Source organism: Apostichopus japonicus, chromosome 14 (assembly GCF_037975245.1).
Source record: "Apostichopus japonicus isolate 1M-3 chromosome 14, ASM3797524v1, whole genome shotgun sequence".
Lineage (NCBI taxonomy): Eukaryota > Metazoa > Echinodermata > Holothuroidea > Aspidochirotida > Stichopodidae > Apostichopus > Apostichopus japonicus.
In genome coordinates this window covers 4,764,221-4,785,982 of record NC_092574.1, presented here as the reverse complement: position 1 = coordinate 4,785,982, position 21,762 = coordinate 4,764,221, and the positions used below count along the sequence as shown (strand labels likewise).

Below are 21,762 nucleotides of genomic sequence, written 5' to 3'. Positions count from 1 at the left end.
TTCTTAATCTGGAAGTGGACCTTTAAGGCTAGTGCTAATGACAGAACTCCGCAGGGTAGGCCTAAATGTTAATCAAATGTTTTATAGAAAACTCCACCTTAACATGTTCTTTTAACTTCTTATCAACAACAGAGCACCATCCACAGAATGAGATGGAATACCGTTTGTCCTTGACCAATTTGTACCACATTGTAAACATTACAAATGACGTCATCACAGTAATTCCACTGATATTTGTTTTTTCTTTCTTTTAAAAACTAACTTACAGAGGAAAATATGAATTTGGATGAAGTTCTAAATACCGATAATCCTGACACCTGAGCAATCATTCCAGATGTATCATGTTTCCAAGAATAAATCAAGAAGAGGATTGATTATACAATAAGAAAGTAAATGTCTTGAAGATGATTTTGCTATTATGACATCACAGACCACTAACTCTGATCTACTCCAGGGAAGAATTGAAGATTTCGACAGCCAAAATAGGTTCCATCCAATCAACCATATATCTTGAGTTACGAACAAGATACTGAGACAAGGGCGGCGGAACCGGGGGGGCACAGGGGGCACGTGCCCCCCACTTTTCCTCAGGATAAAAATGTGCCCTTTTTCTACATAAAAATTGAGGTGTCTTCACTTAGCAAGAGGCCAGGGAACCAGAATGAACACTCGGAAAGGGCTGTTTCCAGCCATCTGAGGGGTTTGTAAAACCAAAAATTTTCTTGTACGCTCCGCGCCAACCGATGGTGGCGCTCCACTTAGATAGTCGTGCATACAACTTTATTAGCAATTAGCATGATTTCACCTCATTTTGTCTCAAAAGAAAACTTGTTCCTTGTTTCCCAATTTGCACATTGGATATTGCAGTGCAGTATGCATATTTTCCTTCGGGGGGGGGGGGGGGGGGCGTTGATGGAGTGATGTGTATATGCAAATAAGATAATACAATAAGAGTTATAAAGGGTACTAAATATAAGGCCGCATCAGTCCAATCGAATTTCTGCAAAGTGCCCTTTGATGTCGGTGCCCCCCCAGATTAAAAGTGCATCCGCCGCCCTTGTACTGAGATGGGGTTTTCAGCTAAAAGTGTGTTGTATTCCTTTTCCCCAAAAGTCAGGTGTCCCGTAACTGGGGTGCATGAACCCCCAGGGGTGCGTGAGTCCATCCCAGAGGGTTCGTGAGACGTTTCTGATAGTCAAAACTAGAGTACTTTTTGTTGAACTAAATCTGATATAACATATAATTTAGTAATGTACATAAGTCTTCCCTATCGACAAACTCTTTGTCGCGTTCCATACGCATATGTTGTACCGTACCGTGCATGTGATAGAAAACAGGAGCATCCGTCTCATCGTGTGTGATGGGTGATCTATGCGTGATACAATTCTTGAAGTTTCCAAATAAATATTTGTTCATCTCTTGATTTTTTCATTACAATATTACACTATGAACTTGATCTTTTACGAAGCAATGTTATGCGTATTATAGTATAATAATGGCTCAGATCGAGTCTCGAAAAGTTGGGGGTTCGTGGAAAACTCTGATATCCACATGGGGGTTCATTAGGGTATGACGTTAGGCAACTCCTGCTTCAAGTGGTGCATCATCTGCCACCTGAATATGCTACGGGAATATTCCATTCACATGATTCTTGATGATGAGTCAACCCTGACTGCTTCTTTCAAATAAATAAAACACTAGGCAAACAATAACAGATGAAAACACAACACAAAAGTTAAAATCTATCGTTTATTTCTCAGAATCTAACATAATTATGTAGAAGAATATAAATTCATTCCAAAAATTTCAGTGTATTAAGAAAAACATGTGAATTCTTCCTGTTGTATGAAACATTAACTTTCAAAGTTACTTACATCAAAGAAACCTTTAGTTGCTAGAAAAGAACTAAAATTTGTAAAGATTTACAAAAGTTATAACAAGTCGATAAAAGAATATTGTAATAGTTTGACAGTTCACAGAATCGACTAGTAAACAGTTCATAATTGTTACCTTTCTTGATGGAAAAGTGTGCTTATTTTCCTCCTATTTCACCTCCATTTATCAGTATAGAATTCATACCTGTCTTTGGTCTCTCATCAATAAAGTAACAGCATGATTTGTACAGGTCATCAGTTAACAACCAATTTAGTGTTTTATGATTGGCTAAACAGTTTTTAAATTAGAGCAGTTAACATTTGATATCGGCCAGAAGTGTTTAGGGTGGCAGTTAAATGCTCTTTGAATATGACTGACCATTTTTTGACTCTCTAGCATATTTGAGGCTATACCAAAGTTAAACTGGGTATTTAATCCTTGAGCACTCTGAAGAGAGGATATGTGAACATTACAAATCCTTTGCTGTTATTATCATTATCATTACTATTAATATTACAATGGAGATTTGGTCTGTGTACATCTCATTGGCAACACTTTTACAGAAAAAATTAGTCTACCCCAAAATCTAGGCAAAGGCTAGAGCACCTGACTTGGGATATGGAGACCTGGAAGTTACTCCATCACAAGTTCAGTCAAGACCTTCAGGTGTTCAAGATTAGATAGTGAAATCCAGGTAAAAACCACCCTGTTATCCAAGCAAGATCTACAAAACAGACTCAAATCAAGTTCCATAAAGGGCTGGAGTATAGCCTACACCCAGGCAATAGCCAGGTATCTGGAGAAAATCTAGGAAATATTCTGAGCAAGATATAGGAACAGAATTAGAAGTTCCATAACAGAGTAAAGGCTAGATCCAAGTACAGACATTAATATCTGGACTCTTCAAGTCTACAACTAGTCTACAGAACTCAGTCTACAACTGTTCTATAAACTAGTTGAAGTATAGTCTGGGCAAGTTCCACAAAAGGTGTGAATTCTTTGAACCTAGAGGTAAAATCTATAATATCTAGAGTTGGACTAAAACACAACTTGAAATGGAAAGAATTTCACAGTTGTAGAGCTTTCTTGTAACTGACATTTTGAGGAGAGAGTTTTATGATAGTGATGTACAAACTGTCCTCAACAAAACCCCTTCTTTGCCATAAGCATATACAAGACCTATCAACCTTTATTTATAAAAGTTTGCACAATTTCTTTCTTCATATTCAACTAACAGACCAATTTGTTTCTTTCTTTTTTGGTGCCTCTGATTAACACAATGCTTTGCCATTCTTAACTCATACGTACTGATTGATTAACTAACGATGAACACTTCCCATCGGGTAGATCTGTAGATATCAAAAACATGAAATATGCCAAAAAGCATCAGTCTTCGGAAGGAAAGTAAAAAATAAAGTTTATAGACAATATGAAGCAAAAAGGCTCCATGTCTTATAATATTCATAAACTCTTTACAATACCTGTACAAAAAAAAGAAAGAAGGAAAATGCCTTGAACAAAATTTAAAAAAAAAGATGCAATGCTTCCTGTTTAATACATACTTAACATTCTACAGCAGAATTTACAAGTATCTTCATGGCTTCACTCTACTATGTGCTATACAATATAAATTAATCCTATAAATACTAAAATTATTCTCCCCAACTCATGATTCATTTATAGAACACTATCTATTATTACTATTTTCAAATTAAATATCTTAGGAACTGTTTCGATTAAAACTGTGATGGATACAGAATTGGGAACACAAAAGATGGAGAATTCAAAACTTCTTAGAACCACTGGCTAATACAGAATACAAAAATTTAAAAAAGTAAAATATTGATGATTATCTTTGGTTGGACTTTTTTAAATGAACAGGCAGCAGTATCCTCTGTTATAGGCTCCTGTGAAGACATATCAGCTTTTATAAAGGAACAAACACTACAACAAATCATTGAAGTTTAATAAAAAGTAGCAGGATGTATCTACAGGGGAAGATAGTTGCTATAAATCCACTGGTTGAGCAACCTTAAAGGTGGATGTTAAGCTACTTTTGAGCGATTAAACAACACCCTTACACATCAGACATGTATAAGGCTTATCCGTGAAGAAGAAGACGATGACAGTGAAACAACACTCGTTTGGAGATTTCTAGTCAACATTTAACAACATTGGTCAGATTCAATGCTTCTCTACCAGGATAGACAATCATTTCAATAAAATTTGACAAGTTCACAGGTATTTGCTAAATGTGTTATAAAATATGACAAAATATCTACTCCATTGGTCATCTCAAATGTAACTGAACTTTATCAGCAAACAGTACGTTCCAGGATGTCCAAAACCAACAAAATTTCCCAAATGTTGAGGGATATCATACGACAAAACTCTGTCTCAGAAAGGAAATACATTTTCGTGTTAGCAACATGACATATATACATTAAGGTAGTCTAGACTGCAAGCTACACTGGTAAGTAAGACCAAGCAACTTGAGGGAGTTTAGCGGAATCAATCACCACCAGTGGTTACATTAATGGATGTCCAGACTGCATACTACAGTGGTAGCAAGGACCAACCACTCAAGTGGGTTTAGAGGTATCCATCACTGGTGGTTACATTAATGGATGTCCAGACTGCATACTACAGTGGTAGGAAGGACCAACCACTCGAGTGGGTTTAGAGGTATCCATCACATCCCTGGTTGTACTACAGTCATAAGAAGGACCAAGCAACTTGAGTGGGTTTAAGGGTATCAGACCCCTTATGGTTACACTAATGGATGTCCAGACTGGATACTATACAGTGATAGGAAGGACCAACCACTCAAGTGGGTTTAGAGGTATCCATCACTGGTGGTTACATTAATGGATGTCCAGACTGCATACTACAGTGATAGGAAGGACCAACCACTCAAGTGGGTTTAGAGGTATCAATCACCACCAGTGGTTACATTAATGGATGTCCAGACTGGATACTACAGTGGTAGGAAGGACCAATCTATTAAGTGGGTTTAGAGGTATCAATCACACCCCCAGTGGTAACATTAAAGCAAGTCTAGAAATACCCAATGACTAGTGCTGGAAGAAGTAACATAAACATCCTTGTTATAATACTGATATTAAATACTTAATATGTTACTGGATACGGTTAAAATGTTAAGTACACTACATAGGTAAGTAATTTTTCTTTGGTTAACTTGATTAAAGTATTCTAGAGGATACCATTATAATTTAATCAATCAAAATTTAAATGATTGTTACAAGCATCCACTTGAGTGGTAATTAAATTTGTTACCTGTGATTGCTTGATAAAGCTCAATTTAATGTATCTATGAAGACATTCAATTGATAATGATGGGTGGTGCTCTTACTGATATACTGTCACTCAAAATTAATAGCCACGTTTTGTTAATTTTGGGTGGACTTTTTGCTAAAACCAAACTCTAATTGCCATAATGAGGCCCATCATCAGCTTGGCTTGTCAACTCTCATGATTCAAATCATGAAGAAACCGATGAAATATGTAAAAAAAACTATTGTTTATTCTTCCAATGTGTTCTTCTTTTGCATATTCATGTACATTCAGCCACCAAGGAAAGGCCATCAGAAATTCAGAATGTGTAAATAATATCCAAATATTAATTCCACAGCAACATAGGTTACTGAAAGGTTCAATGAGAGAAGCAGTTAAGTGTTGTTTTCTATGCCTGTACTTTATAGAATCACATCATTACTTCTATACTCCTACTTCATTGTAACAATGCTCTCCATACATGAACCACACTGAAAATTGAAATGATGCATGCATGTGATTACTGTGCGTTGACTAAGGAAGGTACTCCATGTGAATACTAATGATGCAGGCATGTGATTACTGAGTAATGAAGGTACTCCATGTGTGTACTAACGATGCAGGCATGTGATTACTGTGCACAGAGTATCAACTTTACTCCATGTAAGTACTAATGATACTAATGAATGTACTCCATGTAAGTAATAATGATGCAGGCATGTAATACTGAGTACTGAAGGTACTCCATGTGTGTACTAATGATGCAGGCATGTGATTACTGTACATTGACTAATGAGGGTACTCCATGTGAGTACTAATGATGCAGGCATGTGATAACTGTGCATTGACTAATGAGGGTACTCCATGTGAGTACTAATGATGCAGGCATGTGATAACTGTGCATTGACTAATGAGGGTACTCCATGTGAATACTAACGATGCATGCATGTGATTACTGTGCACAGAGTAATGAAGTTACACCATGTGTGTACTAATGATGCAGGCATGTGATAACTGTGCATTGACTAATGAGGGTACTCCATGTGAATACTAACGATGCATGCATGCATGTGATTACTGTGCACAGAGTAATGAAGTTACACCATGTGTGTACTAATGATGCAGGCATGTGATTACTGAGTAATGAAGGTACTCCATGTGAGTACTAATGATGTAGATAATATGACAGTAGCCTAAAGGTTAGATCAATGTCAGTTTAATTCTGACAATTCATTCCTACAGATTTCTCCATACAGTAGAAGTACTAAAAATACCCTTATGTGATTTAGCTGTACATGGATGACAATACTTATTTAGATTCTATGCAGATATATTAACAATATGTGTGAATAAATCCTTGTGTGAATAATCCCAATCCTTGTATGTACAATTATGTCAATTTGGATTGATTTCATTGCATCTTTGTAAGGATTAACTACCTACATTCAACTGAGCAGATCACATTGGGATATTCTGACTAATGGGTGAGATGTCACCTTCACTCCAATTCTGCAAACTTTACACATGGTGGCAGAACCAAAATAAATGGCCATGACAGGTTTGCTCACGTCTCAATATATGGGGACCACAAACAAATTTACTGCTATTGCCTAAACCTGAATCTTATGATCCAACTGTTGAACCTTTTCACAGTACAATCTGGTTTCAACTGACCAGACGTGTGTCAGACAACAATATTCCAGTACCACAGTTGAGCCAAACACCGACCATGCACCCTCAGACTGATATATTTTCACTCAACTTCCAGATGCTGTGTTTTTTAAGCTGATACAACATAGTGTAATCTGATGTCCAATTAAAGAAACTGACTACTTACTACCATCCACCAAGATGCCTCAGAAGCAATATCATATTCCTCAAGACCTGTCGATGTCTTTAAACACTTTCCTTTATAACTTGGAATACTATGCATTGTTTAATACTGCCTAGAGTAGGTCATATATATATATACCTTGCTTGAAACAATCATGTATCTTTCCTAATGATGTTATCTAGGAGTTCCAGATCGATGGAAGTGCTAGACTGGACAGCATGAGGGGGGCGGAGGTTACCCCCGCCGCCCATCTGTACCGTACCCATCATGCCCTGGTTCGAGTGACCTGCGTTCATACCCATTGGTGGGTTGATGGTCATATTGGGGGCTGCTTGGGCCAATCTAGACTGTAGAGCAGCTTGTTGCTGTTGCTGCTGCTGTTGTTGATGATGAAGTAATCTTTGCTGGTTGTTAAGGGCAGTGCTGTAGCTTTGTTGAGGCTGGTGGAGTACTGCCTGCACTGAGGTTTGAATGTTTATATTCTGGGACGTGTTCTGGCTGGTCTGGACGTTGACCACTGTCTGCATAGAGCTATTGAGACCGTGGAACTGGTTCATACTGGAGTTACCAGGCTGCTGCTGCTGATTTATGCCTTGAGTTTGCATGGGCATGTTGTTCATAGATTGAATGGTATTATTAGAATTCTGCCATGGGTCATTGTTCCCCCCTACGTGGGGGTGGCCGGCAGTATTCATCTGCTGCTGGACTGGGGGACCCACCTGGGTATTTCCTACCATTCTCCTCATCTGGTGTATAGGCATCTGCTGAGGTTGCTGTTGCGGCTGCTGCTGCTGTTGGGGCATCACCTGCTCCTGCCGTACCACACCTGGAGCTCTCATGCCCATTCGTTGCCTGGCGGGCATGGAAATGTTTTGCTGCCTGTTGACCAGGTCTCGATTGGCTATGCTTCGCTGGGGCATCATCTGCCTCATGCCCGGGATCCCACCGACCCTGAGTCTGGCCTGATTGGCCATCTGAGCAGCCATCTGTGGCGACTGCTGCTGAAGGTTAGGCTGAGTACCTAGATGAACTAGTCCGTTCATGTTATCCTGCGGAATACCACCGTTGATCCCCCCACCCTGCATGCCAGTGGACAAGGCGCGATTGAGTGCGCCGGACATGCTTCTCCCTGGCATGCTGGAATAATTCATAGGAGGAGCATTGGGTTGTACCTTTGTGTAGGGGGGCGGTGGACCTCTGATGTGTTGGTTCATAGCTTGTAACTGTTGCGATTGCAGACGCTGCCGTATAGCCTTCTCTTTCATGATCCTGAATTGCTCCTGGGTCATTCTCTGCTGCTGCGGTAAGTAATGCTTGTTGTTGGTCAAGAACGCAGCGTTGTTGTTGACAGGGATTCCTGACGGCCTACCGTTGCTTAGATTGTTTGCCAGATTTGGAAGAAATGAGTTGGTTCCTTGTTGTCCTTTGAGAATTTGGGCTAATTGGTTACTAGGATTCGACTGTTGTGGATTGGGAAAGTTACTGACTGAGGTCCTGTGCGACAACCTCGAAGCGGGCTGCAGCGTCGACGAATTGAAATGACCGTTGTTCTGATACATATTGCTGGCTGGATTGATGGAGTTAATGATGCTATTGGTAGGAGGCTGAGCGGCGTTGGTCAACATGTGTGACTGTGGTCCGGAGAGAGAGGCCGCCATACCCGAAAGAGCAGAGGACATTGGCACTCTAGGCATACTGTTACATGGAGGATAAATTCCTGAAGGCACATTCTGAATGTTGTTTTCCACTTTAAGTGTTCGGTTAAAGCCTGAGGCAGGAGGCATGGCAGATGTGGTTGGCTTTTTGAGTTCTTGAATACTAGGAAGCGATTGTTGTGCTTGGAAGGCCTCAGAAACGTTCATGTTCGGCGGTGGCTCCATTTGCGGATTCATGTTCGTCGCCGCCCCGGCTGTTCTCGTCATGGTAGGAGCAGCCTCTTCGGTCTTTAAGCATCCTTCGTCCGACGACTTCTTCGTGTCCTCCCCTTCCTCCTCTTTCACGTCCCCTTTCTCTTGGTTAGGGGGGAGGTTGCTACCCGGCGCAGAACATTCCTTCAGCTCTTGGTTGGATTCTTCGATGATCTTCGTGAGCATCTGTGCGATGTTCTGGACGTTACCATTGCCATACAGTGTCATAAGCTTCTCGATGTCTCCCTGTTCAATGAGCTTGATCACATCAGTATTGTCCCCTCCTGGGGTACAACCTACCTCAAAGAGGTTGCCAAGGTCAGAGGTGGAGCTGAGATCTCCATTTTGGTCCTTCTCAGACTGACTCCCACCTTGCCTAATGTCTAGGACATTACTGACATAACTTTGGCCGGAGTTGTTTTGACCGACACCTTCCCGTTTTGAGTCGGATCCCGATTGGATTGTGGCGGTCACTTTGACGTTTGTCGGATTATTGGAGGTATCCACAATCTCAATTGAAATGGCTGTACATTGCTTCTTAGCATGTTGATCCTCAGATGTATGAGTTGTATTGTAAGACATCTGGCTGGTGTCTTGGTCAAAACTCTCAGATCCAGAAGATTCCTCAAACGTTCTCTTTCTTTCATTTGATTTCGTCTGTAAATGGACAAAAAAAAGGAAAATGGTTTTGTCAGTTTTCTAAAGAAACTGCCCGATAGAAAGACTACACAGAGAGGTTTGCAGACTTGTGGAAACAGAATCGAACAAGAACATAATTTTTTCTTAAATAGTCACTATATACCTTTCTTGTTCACTTCATATGATGGGTTATGAAAAATGTTCATGATGTGCAATTTAAATTTTTTGTTGAAATAAACTCTGCATTACCAACATCGCCACCTCACTGTTTAAGAGAGGAATCAACAATACAATGATTGCAATCCAACTTTTGTAACCCATGCAATCATCTGAAATTGAAAAATTGGCTGTGAATACTAAATTAAGCAACAAATAAAGTTCTTCTGCCTATTTAACATACAGTAGCATTATTATCTAATATCTTTGTTAGGATGATTGACAGTACTAGATCATTTACAAAAAATTCAGGGCGACCATGCCCACACACCCCCACCCCCCCTCCCTCCCCAGGTATGCCCAAGCCCTCCAGTGAAACAAACCATTTACCGCCTCTATTACAAGAAATCCTGAAACTGTTACTTACGCCTACGATTAATCATAAATTTCATTTAAATTTAGCCAAGAGCTTGTTGCAATTTCAACTTTCACTCACAAGAAACTGTGCAATTGTTGTACAAGTATATATACATTTCTGTTTCCATCTGTTTTCTTGAGTACCTTTTTTGACAAACTGGAGGCTTCCATTGAACACAGTCACTCATTAATGCTACAGTACATTGCAATGTAAGACCAGACTTGTGACAATTTCTGCAGGCTGTAAGTGTAAGTAACTATCTGCAAGTTAGGTCTGAGAGTGAGTGTATTTCCTGTTACAAGCGAACTGGTTGACCAGTTTGCTTGTCTGACAGGTAATATGAGGAACAACTCAAACTGGGCAGTCATGTGAAGATACCCTCCACTTGAACTTTCTACGACACATAGTTAACGTGTACAGTGATACTGTTATGAAGAAACACTGAAAGGGCAAAGAAAACTAGAAATTTAGGAACTGATTGAGGAACCTCAGAAAACAAGACAAATACTATCAAAGGATCGATCTACTCAGTCCTAAATTCTTTACAAAATAATGTCTTAATTAATGCGACTGATTACTTAATAATCTAACACTGCGGAAAAGATTTGCCACTTTAATCGTTTAATTGCAAGGTTTTTGCTCTCGTGAAGACAAAGACATTTGGTTCATCCATCCTAGGCTATAGCTGGATTTATTGTGTTTACAAGGTATTTTTTCACTCAAATGATACCAAATTTTCTTTGACCTCCACAGACAAAATAGGATTCTAAGGGTGAATCATTCCACAGTTGAAGCCAAGCTCTATTTTTGGAGTTTTCAGCCTAAAACCACTGTTGACTGCTCATGTCCTTTGACCCCCCCCCCCCCCCACAAATAATTATGAAGTTCTAATACTCATTAAAGTGGATCCACTTACAAAGCATACAGGTCATCTAGAGCTTTCCTACTGGGATTTTCACATTTAAAGTATGAGAAAGTTTCAATACGACAATACTGGTATATACCGCATACGTGTATGTATTCTCATAATTTTCAACTACATAAAATGTTTGCATCATCTACAACCAAATGATTTCGATCATATTCTTTTACACATGGTGACTATCCTAATGTATATTTGTTTGCAGAACAGAAGCCTATCCACCTTGGCGAAGACCAGTTTGCAAAATTATGGTGTCTAATGGCATTCTACCATATTGAAAAAAATCTGATTTTCGAAAACTCTATCATGAAATTACATGGTCTAGTACTATTTCATTAGTCATGCATTGAATTAAATGGGCCTGCTCCAGTTTTGTGATAGCTAACACAGTCACTGCAGTGACTGCTAGGAGTGGGCTTAAGGTGACGCCTTGTGAACTAACATTAAGACTCCACATTGCACAGTAGGCTATGCCCACTTTACACTGTTACACTGTGTATATACATGCTAGTAGCACGAAATAGCCACAAACATGAAGAATAGTTTACATTGAAACGATAAGATAGCTGACAAGAAACACAGGTAAAATTAAAATATTTTGAATTTTTTTTTTGCAGCACGAGTTAATTTGTAGTAAGTACCGTTACGTATTGGCCTCCAATGAACACAAAATATGTTTACTCTTTCTAAGATGGACGTGTATACATATATCAAGCATTCAGTTCGTACTTGAGCTTTACTTTTGGAGTGACATGTTCACTCTTAGACCTCTGGTGTATCTCCGATGACCTTTGATCTCTATGGAAATATAATTCTTTCACTCACTGAGATTAATGTACACACCAAATATGAAATTAAGCCATGTTCACAAATCCAGGTGCATACATAGCAGCCACACATGCCATCAGCATTGCATGGATTCTTTCCGTATTAGGAGAGAATGAGAAATCAATGGTACCTACTGTATGGTCATTTTAACAACATTTGGGATAAATAATGTATGTCAGTGTTAAGTGGGGAATCTAGTTTGGATGTCTTGTATTTAAAGATATCACAGGGGGCTTCTATGCACTTCTATGCCCCTTCAAATACTTCTACATCTACCATTTTTCAATCTTAGGAATTCTTATCACATACCCCACTGATAAAGCAGGTAAAGTTAAACCTAACACTGCACAAATTTCTGCCGAATGCACAAGACACATATGTGGTCAGCAGGCTTGGTGTTTGTGATGATACTCTAAATAAATATGTGTTTCTTGTGGGAAAGTTTGCAGTCTCTATTACTTCTTGTTTGCTTTTTTCAAATATATACTCATTCTGTGGGGTCTTGTTTAAGGCAAACAAAACAATCTAATACTCTTAATGGATTGCTGCTGGCAGCTACTATGAAGGTAATTAATTTAGTGCACATTTGGAAGAGAAGTTACTGGGGTGAGGGGGATAAGGGACAGGAGACAAGGGCCGGAGGGGAGACAATGAAGAGTGGAGCACAATCATTGTTCTTTACTGTTTGCAGTCAGTCCATAGTAGAACAACTTAGATGATGTGTCTTGTTGAAGAGACAGATAAGAGTGAACTATTCATAATATACATCATATGGCCACTTTCCACTGAGTTGTTGGCTAGATTTAAATAAGCCAGCACTTCCACAACCTGCAACCCCCATGAGGAACAATTACAAGACATGAACTCTAGCTTTGTGTTCTACTTCATGACTGGAGAGTTCTACAGTATTGCACGGAACTACAAACACATTAGACAGTAGAATTGTACTCTCATATTTCTGTCGTCTTCACGGGATGTGGAGGTAACATCAGAAATAAACAATTGATACAAGCATTGCAGTGTTACGATCGTCTTCACGGGGTGTGGAGGTAACATCAGAAATAAACAATGGATACAAGCATTGCAGTGTTACGATCCTCTTCACGGGGTGTGGAGGTAACATCAGAAATAAAACAACGGATAGCATTGAAGTGTAACAATTGTCTACATGAGGGAGGTTAAAAAATGTACTTGCAACATATTCACAACTTTATGAAAATTCCCCTTTGTGAACTTAGAATATTGTCATAGAGGTACAGCAAGGCAGGCCATCTTTCAACTAAGATGGATACATATGGTATTTAGTGTTTTTGCATTTTGCTATGTTTTCATTTATGGGCAAACATGGTGGTTTACAGAGCACTGGCCTTAACTACTGCATAATGTGCCCCCATGGAATTGATTGATATGCCTTTGTCACACTTCAGGAAGGAAAGAGGCCTGTAAATATTCCAATTTTGGCTGATGGCTTGCAGTTGTCACTACTATTTCCTCATTATTCACTGCACATATGTTGAAATGCAATATTACTAGGTCTGATAGTGCATTTCTTAGATTCATTTACGAATTATTGAGAATCATACAGCAGCCTCGTTAACTAGGTACTGTACACTTATTTTTAAACAGTGAAGCACATGAGTGAACACTTTACATAGAGCTCCATTGTGCTTGCATGCAAATAATACAAATTGTAACCATGTAACCAGGGCAACAGATTCATATAATCCAATGACATCGCTAATTACTGGAGCCTGAGATGGATATATATCCACGATGGATATAACTGCTACTCCAAGTTGACTATGACTCATAGAGAAAATGATGTTTTCCCCCACAAAGGACTGAGGGCACAATTCATACATGTAACACTGCAAATCACAATACCCTTCCCATACTCTACATACTACGATAACCTTACAGAAAAATGACAGCGGGAAACATTCTTTATGTTATTATTTTTGCTACCAACTTTGATTAATTTGTATTTGCTTTTTTCTTTTGCTTCATATAATCTCTACTTTTCTTAGGAACAAGAAAAAATAAATTTCTCCTCATAGACTACTTGCTCTGCTGTAACAGTTTTAATAATAGTATAGCCTACAGTAAGGGTGACATAGAACTAGTTGTGATGTCCCTCTGCACACCTAACTTGTTATAAAGTCATCAAGCTCCTGTAACCAACTATGATCACTTCCACACACATCCCTTTATCAATTCTGAATAACATGGCATCCATGACTTGAGCACACTAGGTTTCAAGAAAACAATCCACACGCTTTCACACACAACACAACAACAGCTAACAATACATTGGGTATACGGTATATGGCACATATCATACCAAGCAGTACACTTGTATACAGCAGTATTGTTACTGTGTGGCTTCAACAACTAGTGTACACACAAAGCCAACTTGAGTATAACATGCAGTAGTAGTATGTCTCATACACATTGTAGCAGCCTGTGTTGGCAATATCTTGGTCACAACTGTACTTTGTACAGGATTGTCGTCAGCTCCAGGGTTGTGTTATGTGTGCATAGATGCAGCAGGGAGACAACACAGGAGCTGCTCAGTTGGGTTGCAAACTTGGCACCATGACAACCAGATCAAATTTCCATCTAAATGACCTCAAAATAGGGAGGTAATTTTGTGAGGAAAATCAGCCTTTTAAGACTTACTTGCCTTTTTGCACAATACTAACAGAATTGCAGTATTAGGTCAGGCTTGGGTTGTGAGTGAAGGGCTTGTTTAGATTTCTATTAGTCAAAACATTTAAGGGAGAGAAGAAGGTATTTACTGACATTGTAAGCTACTCTCAGCAGTAAAAGTCAAAAACTGTTCACCTCAGAGGGGGCTTAAAAGATGACTTGCTGGTTACTGGGATGAGCATGTCACAATCAGTCCAGGGTCTGCATCTACAAAGACCATAGATTCTTTTATCTTATTAATCACGGCTAAGAATATGATGCAACCAGTAAAACCAGAATGCAAAATGATGTTTCGATGACTTCATTGCACTAGACTTCTGCTTGTAAACCAGAAATAGCTGTTACAATATAATGACCCAAACCACTACTTTGATGTACAATTACACTATGGCATGGTAAACACAGGTCAGTCTACTGTAGTGCATGTGACAATACATACCTCCACCAAATAGGGGTCTTGTACTCGATGTGATGCATCCACACACTTAAGTATGAGAAGTTTCCACGATACCCATCATTAGATATCACGTAAAAGGGTTTTCAAAGTTTGACCTCTGGTGACCTCAAATGAGCTTTGACCTCACAAGCAACCGGATTCTTATACTCAAATGTCTAGTTTCACCATAAACGTAATGTAAAATTGTGTATATTGTAATTATGCCATGAACTGTAAATATTCATCTCTAAATTCATGGGCGATCCTTATGTTACAGGAATCACATTATTTGCATACTTAAGCATGAATGGCAGATGTTGGTCATGTCTGCTTAGAGAAGATGCAATGAAACCGTGTACTCTTTTGTTACCAGGGTTTTTTGGTTTTGTTAATACACGGCCCAAACCACCAGTTCGTCCCTCGTAGTTATTGTCTTCCCTTAACCCGTGACAATCTTATACATGTTGTGAACAAACTACAGCACACAAAATGCGAAAGGTAGTGTAAAATACTGTCACAGTCATTTGCAGACTATGATCAGTAGTTTTTCCTTGTCCAAGCTACCTCAACTTACCACATACCATCAAACTTTGCCTCCAAAGAAGAACTAACTGTTACACCAATATTTCCTGTTTCACCAGGAACTAGCTTGTAAACTTGAGTTCAAGTTCGATTCCTACTCTACTTTGGGCTATGGAACCACATCATTAGGGAGACTGCTATCCAGCAGTTTATATACTTCATGAATTAAAGCACCAATGTTTCACCAATTGGAGGAGAAGCATGGATCTCCCATTGTCAGCAGCAGCAGTCTATGGCAAGCCGAAAGGTCATACTGGTCTTTTCTGAAGCTGAAGTCGGCTTAGGCAATGTGATACATGTTAAGAGCTGGTTGACAGTACTTATAATACACTAGCTCTTGAAGGAAATCCTAACCTTACTCATATCCTGACCAAGAAAGCCAGTCCCATACTGCACTGAACGGAACTAAACGGACAACAAAAGATCAATAGATATATAGCTAACAAAAGAGAAATTATCAGACTAAAAAAAATCCGGATTCACACTGTCAATGAACCAATGTCAGTTGTGGTCTATAGAACTTTCGATACAAAAATACTGACTTTGAACAGAGTTTTGTCTGACTGCACAGCAGTCTTTAACAAAGATTTAGTATGGGTAGCCTATCCTAACAGAAAGCAACCAGCCGTACTAAATTGTCAGATTTACTAGACAGACGGAAATTAAAGTGCTATCACCTTTGCCAATTAATTGACAAAGTTCTACTGACTGACTGAATTGCAAAACTTTCTATACCACCTCGGCTGCCACGTTGAAAATTAACAGAAGAATGGGTTTCCTTTCGATAATACTGTAGTTTTAAATATATGTATACATATGAAAGTATTGATTTAGTTACAGTGTACAGGCTCTTATATTAATTTATCTTTCATTACAGAGAAGAGGATTTCATGTAGTTTCCTTTGCATTTCCAGATCCAGGCTCAAAATTCAAGTAATCAATTTTTAAAACAAGAAAGTGCTATGATTCTATGAGAGCTTCAAACAACGCACTGTAAACTAATTCAGGAAACCCGCAAGCCAAAAGGTAAATGCAATTCCTTGCTACATTTTGTATGCAGGGTTTGGTTTCCTCCAAAGGACACAAATTAGATTTTTCTGGAAGAAAACAATGTCAAAAGAGAATATTGCCAATCAACCAAGAGGAAAATAGTTTCATCAAGGATTGAGGGTAGCAGTTCCTGGTTTGATTTACAGTTTAGTAAATTCATAACAATTAACTTTAATAATAAGTGGGTCCTCGGTGTGACATTTCATTTTCATGGGACCAGTCAACCGATACCTCTTCTAGCCTTGCTCACATTTGGGAATACAAAGAGCATCAGGATCCTGTGTTACCCCGGATAGATGATATAGTTGAACCAGGGCGTGTCCACATTTGAGAACACAAGGTGGATCATCGATGGAAAGGGAACATTTACCCAATCACAAGCAGGTTACAAAGGTTGTCTACTATTCACTATGGGGGAGTTTTGTTCTGATAAAATTTTTCTGCACCATTTTATGCAGAAGTGACAGGGTTCAGTAACCGGATATCTCCGGTCAATCATTGATAATTGCCCTTGCAGGGTAAGGATTCGTCCCCCCCCCCTCCCGAGAGGAAGATAACCATTGTGGGGTTTGATCTGAGTGCAGGCATCCACACTACAATCTTGATCGCCCTTGCAGGGTCAGATCCTCATTGTGTTCTTAAAGTTAACAAGGCTTCTGACCTCAGTTCTGTACAGAGTACTTAATACATATACACTGCCATGCCACATGTATCTATGGGTTACAGAAAATCACCCTTTTAATGAGTGCAATCACTAAAAATTCCCAGGAAAAATCACTGTAGCAATCTGAGTAAAGTTCTATAAATAGGTTAATTTAATGTTTTGATACATAAAACTCTCTCTAAACCTGCTTATTCTTTACATTTTCTTAATAAAACTGTATTTTCTTGTCATGCTTCAAATAATTTGTATTGACCGAATGAATACCACTTATATCCTCTCTCTGTCAATAAAAGTTTATAACTCTTTCTTTGTTCTTCCTACAGTGTATTTTTATTGGCAAATAAATGCTTGTATCTACAGTATGTGCCATACAGTATTAACATAGGAAACTGGTACTAACTATAAACCTACAAGATCTGAAATTTAGTATGAAACGATTCAGTCTGAACATGAGTAAATCTGCTTATAGACAACCAATGAATTTTCAATTTTTTTTTACATCAAATGACCTTTCACCTTCACAGAAAACATAGGATACTTATACTCAAGGAGGTGGATCTAAATACTAATTATAAAGTAATCCCAAGCTATTATTTTTGAAGTTATTGCATTCATAAGGTTTTCAGAATTTGAATTCTGTTGACCTCAAATGACCTTTAACCTTCACAGAAAACAACATGGTTCTTATACTCAATAAAGTGGATCTAAATACCAAGTATGAAGTAATCCCAAGCTTTATATTTTGAGTTATTGTGATTACAAGGTTTTCCGATGAAATCTGTTGACCTCAAATGACCTTTAACCTTCACAGAAAACGACATGGTTCTTATACTCAATAAGGTGGATCCAAATACCAAGTATTAAGTAATCCCAAGCTTTTATATTTTGAGTTATTGTGTTTACAAGGTTTTCAGATGTTGAAGTCTGTTGACGTCAAATGACCTTTAACCTTCACAGAAAACAACATGGTTCTTTACACTCAATAGGGTGGATCCAAATACCAAGTATGAAGTAATACCAAGCTTTTATATTTTGAGTTATTGTGTTTACAAGGTTTCAGGTCTACGTTGAAATCTGTTGACCTCAAATGACCTTTGAAATCTGCAGAAAACAGAAAGGGTTCTTGTAAACAATATGGTAAATCCACTTTACGAATATTAAGTTAACCAACCCATATAGTTTTTTGAGATATCGCTTTTACAAGCCAAGGCATCACACATACTGTACACACACACCATCACCATCGTGAAGATTCCTTTTGCCCACGCGCAAAGGAATCAATATGTGATATCTTGATGCTTCACTTTTTATTTCCTGCTCCTCATTTTGACCAAGATTCAAATGCATGGTAGACAAATTAAGGAGTGGCATACACATACCAGAGGTGATATAAGAAGAATATCATTGGGTTAAAGTATGTGTTAAACCAAACCACATTTTACAATTCCTTTTGTAATGCACATCATATATCTACCTACCTACAGTAGGTACTTTAAGTTTTCTAGTGCGGAGCATCTGCTATCCTCCCCCACCTCATATTTAATCCAAAGATAGTTTCATTAAAACTGGCTACATCTACGGTTCTACACATCCCATGTCCCTGATACTTATTATCCTGTTTTGAACACACTATTAACTTACTGATCTCTTCTGTTGAAATCAGTTCTCAATGTCACCCATAGCAATCACTTCATTGTGAAAAAATATCCCTGATCCTCAGAGTTGAGTTATAAAGTTCACATCAGAATTCTTTCCTAGAATTCCAGCAGACAACTCTAGCGATCTGAAGTCTGTGGGGAGAGTCTACAGTAAGTAGCCTGCTAATCAGTACCACATACACAAAGCAACTCAGTGTAGTAGCTATCTGTTACTACCAGCAAGCTTTACTGTAGCTAGCTGCTGCTCTGGGCTACTATGGCTGCAATATGGCATAATTTCTTTTTTCTTAATTCTTTATTTCAGAAGTGATGTATGCGTTGGCCATCTTCAAGTCAATGTTTAGTACTTGCGGCATCCTGTTTGACCAAAACGATAACTACAAACAACAGGAGTAATGAGTATACATACATCAATAGGAGACTTAACATTGTAAACGTTAGTCCCACATTTGTATATCATGTGTGAGCTGTGCAACTTCAGAAAAAGACAAACATCTAAGTCTTATAGTATTAGAATCTTACAGAACACACTTATTTGCATGTTTGATTGGCTGTTGCTATCATTATATAGTTCACTGCAGATGGAGAGTAGTTTGCTCAGATAAGCCTGACAGTAAGTACTGTTTCAATTATTTTGTTTTCACAACATGTATTCAAATGTTTACAAATAACATGAAGTAGTAGTGAATACTAAATGAAGTGAAGGAAGCGGAACAATAAGTAATGGTTCCTCAATCTATATTGTTATGGCATAGTTTGATTTAATGCTGAATTAGTGATCTTGATTGCCATCCAATATTTTTATTATCCATTAAAGTAAAGGGGAGGGGCCCTGCAAAATGAGAGCAACATTTGGAATGGCAGAGAATGTGGGTAGTGCAAATTGGCACCAGTACGAGCACATACTGTAAAGCCAGCTTGTAGAGTAGGTTCATACAACTACAAAACAGTTGAAGGACAAGGCTAAGTCTTGAGGTCTATCTGATAAAGTTCTGACAGATTTCTCAAGAATTTCACTATGCTTTCAAAATTGTCATTAACAAATGTAAAATTTTGCTAACTTGTATATGACAGGAGACATTATGTTACTTGAAAACTTCATCAATATGTTTATAAGTAGAAAAGAAAGACACAAATTGATGAGTAATCAAAACTATATACAACATTGGAAAATATTACAAGAAAACCAAAAATGAATGTTTCTGTAATAACTCTCAAAATTCATGGCATTCATGACTTACAGTACATAGTAACAAATCAGCTTTAATTTTCAACAAAAACCTTTCCTCTGGCTGTGAATTATTAGTTCAAAACACACCTACACAAGTTGGTTCAAACTTTTGAAGCAACTCTCCCACTTTCACGTTGCAAAGTTTGCTCTGTGCACACATACTGTACTGTACCATGCTGAGAGAATAGCACAGTATCAATACTGTAGGACATAGAAAAATATCATATGACAGGGCCAAACAATGCAAATCAGTCAGCAATAAACGGGCTTCTATGGATTAAACTCTTTGTAACTCTGTCCATGCTTGCTTTGTATTAAAGAACAGTGGGAAAGACCTTGACATTTGTAGTATGGTAAGAAAGCTACATATGTATAACAAAACACATACCGAGGAGCTTCATCAACTACCAGGCTCAAGGGTACATGCTATAATACTACAATACATAAGAGCCCATGACTGTAGAACTCCAAATATTACTTCAAGGAGAGCATTCACTGCCATTACAAATACTCCAAAGTTTTTGTCATATTAATAACAGATAACCAGAAACATACAACACTTTCACCAAACTATGTATACAACTTGAATCTGATTTACAGGTTGAGAGGCAATGACATTTGAAACTTACCACAAGCCCCAAAAGTTTCAAACAGCACAAACATGTGACGTCACCGGGATATTTATCAATCGACATGAAATATCTCGACTATTCTTCTAAAAATTAAGCGCGCAGTACTTCCCATATGAGGGGGTGGATCCACATACAGTAGAACATCTGTTCATACATACTTGTACACAATTGGATACCTCTCACTTTGTGTGTGGTCATAACCATTTGGCTGTTCATAGTTAGATGTGATCCAATCAAAGCACAACATAAATTCATTCCAAATGGTAAATTTTGCCTAGATATGTTAATACTTGCATCATTCCTGATAGACATTTGATGGCTTAAAGTAATCATGTTTCCATGTACTCTATCTTTCTCCTTTAACCTTTGAGCGTTGAATTTGCATCTTATACATCTTTGACAAGTTCTTCAACACAAAATGTAGGATCGAGCTAGAAAACCAAATGGCTTTGTGATTCCTTGCCACATTTCACTTAGGAATATTAACAGTAATGTAACACTGTCAGACAAGTTTTTAAGCTTTGACCATTGCTGGCTTCACATCATCATCATCATCATCATCTAAGTTCTTGCATTCATATGAGGAGTGCAGTAAATTACAAGGTTATCATACTCTCGCTTGACCTCAAATGAACTTTGACCTTCAGAGAAAACAAAAGGGCTTTGGCACTCACTATGTTGAATCAACATATAGAGTGTCTTAAGAAAAAAAGTTCAAAGCTCATTCCAGCTATAATTTTAGAGCACAGATTTTTGACTTCTGTTAACCTCAAACGACCTCCACAAAAACCAGAAGGGTCGTTCTAGTCCATACAGTGGAACCATCCATCCAACTTTTACTTTGTTTGAGATTACTTACATTATTTAAAATGTTTTCAAACATTGACCCCAAATGCCATATACCTGCGCAGAAAACAAGAAAGAGTT

General features: G+C 38.3%; 1 protein-coding gene across 1 annotated transcript in view; it reads right to left on the bottom strand.

The window, feature by feature from the left end:
* Positions 1-1,735: 1,735 nt before the first annotated feature.
* The window catches only part of LOC139979400 (uncharacterized), a 30,782-nt gene continuing 10,755 nt past the window's right edge, over positions 1,736-21,762 (bottom strand). Inside the window, exon 2 of the mRNA XM_071990162.1 lies at positions 1,736-9,567. Within this exon, the coding sequence (XP_071846263.1) occupies positions 7,156-9,567 (2,412 nt within the window). The 3' untranslated portion in view covers positions 1,736-7,155. The remainder of the gene's footprint in view (positions 9,568-21,762) is intronic.